Source organism: Sinocyclocheilus anshuiensis, unplaced genomic scaffold (genome assembly GCF_001515605.1).
Source record: "Sinocyclocheilus anshuiensis isolate Anshui unplaced genomic scaffold, SAMN03320099.WGS_v1.1 scaffold944, whole genome shotgun sequence".
In the NCBI taxonomy this organism is placed as follows: Eukaryota; Metazoa; Chordata; class Actinopteri; order Cypriniformes; family Cyprinidae; genus Sinocyclocheilus; species Sinocyclocheilus anshuiensis.
The window spans coordinates 2437295-2441459 of record NW_015549559.1 but is presented as its reverse complement, the minus strand read 5'-3'; the positions used below and the strand labels follow the sequence as shown (position 1 = coordinate 2441459).

The 4165-nt window shown below is 39.5% G+C and overlaps 1 protein-coding gene across 7 annotated transcripts in view; it reads right to left on the bottom strand.

The window, feature by feature from the left end:
* The window catches only part of cep89 (centrosomal protein 89), a 72153-nt gene that overhangs the window by 38870 nt on the left and 29118 nt on the right, over positions 1-4165 (bottom strand). For all 7 annotated transcript variants that reach the window (XR_001630643.1, XR_001630644.1, XM_016445155.1 and 4 more), the window contains exons 14-16: positions 3975-4090; positions 2466-2646; positions 1670-1837 (exon numbers count right to left, since the gene is read on the bottom strand). Coding sequence is in view for 5 of the 7 variants with exons in the window: in XM_016445155.1 (XP_016300641.1) it covers positions 1670-1837; positions 2466-2646; positions 3975-4090 (465 nt within the window). In the remaining 2 variants the exon portion in view is untranslated. The remainder of the gene's footprint in view (positions 1-1669; positions 1838-2465; positions 2647-3974; positions 4091-4165) is intronic.

The window sequence follows — 4165 nt, the reverse complement described above, 5'->3', positions numbered from 1 at the left end:
TCCCCACCGTGTGGAGCTAAAGCCCGAGCCCACCGATGACGGAGACCCAATTCCCACCACGATCTACGAGCCAGCGCAATGCCGAGCGACTGAGCGGAGGATCGCCACGGAAGTAGAGCACAAGCCGTCAGACCAGGTGCGAGAGCCGGCGACAATGCCCGCCACGAGGGAGAAAGCAGTTACCTCCGCCCCTGCACTGCGGCTGAGGGTGAGCTGAGTATGGTGTGGCGAAAGTGCCAAAGCGAAGAGGAGAGGGCTCCAGTCCCCGAATCCAGTCCAGAGCACCCTCCAGTGTCCGCTCCTCCTGAGCGCCATCCTGTTCCCGTGTTCAGCCTAGAGGGGGCTTCCGAACCAGAGTTAAGCCCTGAATGCCCGGAGACGCACAAATGCCCACCCTCTCCTGCCCTGTCGGTTCTACTTATGTTCATGTTTTTCCTGCCATTCCCAGTGTTGGATGTACCCTGTGTTTCTTGGATTAAAGACCGTTTCGTTTATTCCTCGTCTCCATCGTTCCTCGCCATCACAGATTGTGACAATAACACGTTCTGCTAATAAAATCATTTGCAAAGAAAAACAGTGTATAAAACAAATGTAAAATATACCGTTCAAAAGTTTGGGTCAGTACATTTTTTGAAAGAAATAAATAGTTTTTAATTTTAGCAAGGATGCAATAAAATACATCAAAATTGATAGTAAATGCATTATAATGTTTCTATTTTAAATTTTAGTATTTCCACAAAATTACGCACAGCAGTTTTCAACATTGATAATGATTAAAAAATGTTTCTTGAGTATCAAATCAGCATGTTAGAATGGTTTCTGAAGGATCATGTGACACTGAAGACTGAAATAATGGCTGCTGAAAATTCAGCTTTGCCATAACAGGCATAAAATTACATTTGAAAATATATTAAAAAAGAAAATGGTTATTTTAAATTTTAAAAAATATTTCACAACATTACTATTCTCTTAATCAAATAAATGCAGCCTCAAAAAAGCTCACATCCTCATTAATGTCTACAATTTAAATTTATTCCTAATTCTAGCCCTAATAAGCCACCAACTGAGAGGTCTAAATCTTCCAGCAAGCAGTTCCCCTGCATCAGAGAACTGGTATTGGTTGTTTTCTTGATTTACAGTTTCCTACTCATCTGTCCTCTAACGCAGCGGCTGCTATTACAATTCCTGTCTGTTCTTCTTCTGTTTCTGCAGCCCCCTGGCCAAAATAATCTGTCTCTGCTTCGGTGGCCTATTACTCATCCTGATCTGCCTCTTCCCAGCTAAACATGAAATGTCAAACCTCAATATTGTCACTTTATAGAGTCTGCTAAAAGTCATATTTCACTATATTCTCCTCAGCAGTTTTCTTCACCCAGATTGACAAGAGCCAGAAAGTGCATCTCGTTTCAAATGCAGAGCTTTGGTATCAAATCACTGTTGATCTTAACCCATCCATCGTACATTAGCCAGAATAAACAGCCTGGCCCCAACTCAGCACACAGGGCTTTAAAAACATTGCAAAAATTACTCACTTCCATACACACTTCACCCATACATACACACCAGGGAGAGAGTGAGAGAGACAGAAACAAAAGAAAGAAATCTGCACATTAGAAGTGTCTTCTGTATGTTTGCATGTGTGTGTTCGTATGTGCTTGAATGTGTGCACCTGTTAGCTTGCTGTGAAAGCTGGACCTCTGTTTCCATGTGCTTGATGTCTGTGTTAACGTTGGTTTTGTCCAGCAGCAGAGTCTTTCTCTCCGCCTCCAGCGCACTCACACGAGCCAACAGCTCTTCAACCTCACTATTCTTCAACCTCTCATGATCCTGCAGCTGTCTGAAATGCAAACGCATAGGCGACTGAGTGAAAAGCTTATAGAAAAAAAACACAAGGTTAAAGCATTCACCTTTATAAATGGAGTAAACAGCTTTTCCAAGGTTCTTTCAGTAATCGTGGTTTATGTTTGATATGGCATCTTGGAATAAACTGACACCTACAAAAGTGTTCAGTTAAAGATGCATTTTGTGTCTAAAGCAACATAAACTGTCTGTATGTTTGAGTGTGTGTGTGTGTGAATGAGTAAGTGTCCTTGTGTGTGATGAGTACATCTGTGCTTTATCACTATTCTATATTTTCATTTGTCACCTCACTCACACAGACAGTGTGTAGGGTAAGAATGTGTAGGCTGTTTCTTTCACAATTCAAACTGTCAGGTTAAAAAAAAAGAACTCCCTTTATCTTTCTCTAGGTTAGTTCCGAAATTAATGAGACATCCTAGAAAAATTACAACTATTTACAATTTACAACTATTCTGTCTTTTTTATAAAACTTCTGCCTTCCAGACTTAGACTAATCAATAAAGAAGTTAAAAAAATACATATTTTTCCAAGAAAACTCAATCCACAAAAAAACACTCTCAAACTCAAAATTTCTATTCTATTAGCATGAAATGCATGTTTGGTACCTTTTGAGTTTGTCAGTCACAGCATTATGTTCAGCCAAGCTCAGAGAGTGTTCTAGAGCCAAGCGAATTCTCTGAAACTCTGTCTTCAGGGCATGGTGCTCTTTACGCTCCACCTCTAGCTCTTTTTCCAGAGCCTGTTTCTCTGACTCCAACAACATCAGCTGTTTAGAGACTTTACACACTACACACAAATAAAGAAGTGTTTTAAATTTGTATCTATATGAATAATAAGCATGCAGTATATGCAGAATGAAGACAGTAAGGAACATAGTAAGGATACAGGTATAGAAGATATAGTACATGTAGGAAATCAGGATCTTAAGATTAACCATCTCTAAGAAAGATGAGATCTCCTATATATCTCAAACAATTCTTATCCTTACTGTGATTCCAGCATTTTAATATTAGTGCGCTGTATTATTTGAATATATTAATTCATAATTTAAATACTTGTAAGTCATCCTGTGGCCCCATTAGAAGTTTTCTAAGGGCTCTAGTTTAGAACACCCATAACACCCTTAACAATAACACCCGTTTTCAGCTAATGAGTGATGAAAACATTAATAATCAATCAAAATCAATCTGACTTGAAATGCTCACTGAGTTGTTGACAGCAAATGTCATCATCTTTTGTTGTCAACACTAATATAGATATTATAGTTATCGTTTTTGATGTGAACAGAACTTTAGTTCATCCCCAAACTCAATCCATTGGTTGACACATTGCAAACAGCATTGTTTTGATGCATTTACATATTTCAGGGGGAATCAATCTACGAAAAGCTTACGAGACCATTAAGTTGGGGTAGGAGCTTTCATGTTTAAGCTGATACTTATAGTAAAATTAAGAAATATATTATGTTCTCTTGAGCTACAAAAAAGCTAACTTTAGCAATTAAAGGGGTGGTTCATTGCGATTTAACTTTTTAAAGTTAGCCAAACTGATAAGCGATATTAACGACGCCTTTGTTTACAATACAACCGGAGCACATGCTGCTGAGGAGTGGGGCGGGACGTTTAGACACACACTAGAAGCAGTTTAGCCAATCACAACACACTGGGCTAGCTAACCAATCAGAGCCCATCACCTATTTCTGAGGGAGGGGCTTCATAAAAGAAGGAAATGATCAGCGTGTTTCTCAGAGAAGGGACAGAGCGGTGTGGAATAAAGGTAAATTATGTGAAAAATAATGCGTTTTTTAAAAAACGAAGCATTAACACATGTTAGACTGCACCCCATAAACACAATCAAGCCTAGAAAAAAAACAGTGAACCACCCCTTTAAATATTCTTCTTTTCATGAAGTAATTATCATAGTAGCGCCTGTATCTGAAATCCACAGCATTAATCTTGAGCTGTTTTTGTTGTGTAACTATCAGTTGAGACTACATCTGCTGTCAGACTATCCTCAAAGCCAGTCTAGATGTTTTGTATGGCTCTTAGGAGGCAAAATAATAATAAAAATCCAAGAGCATTAAGAGGTATTAGGTGTGATTGTGTGTACCATACCCTCCTGTGTATGTTTGCTGTGGGCTTCTTTAGATTTGGCATGCTGTAATTCCAACTGCTCTATCAATACTTGATTCTCCTCCAGCACCAAGCGAGCCTGCTCCTGCAGGTGCCTCCTACACACATCACACACACACACACACACACACACACACACACACACACACACACACACACACACACACACACAA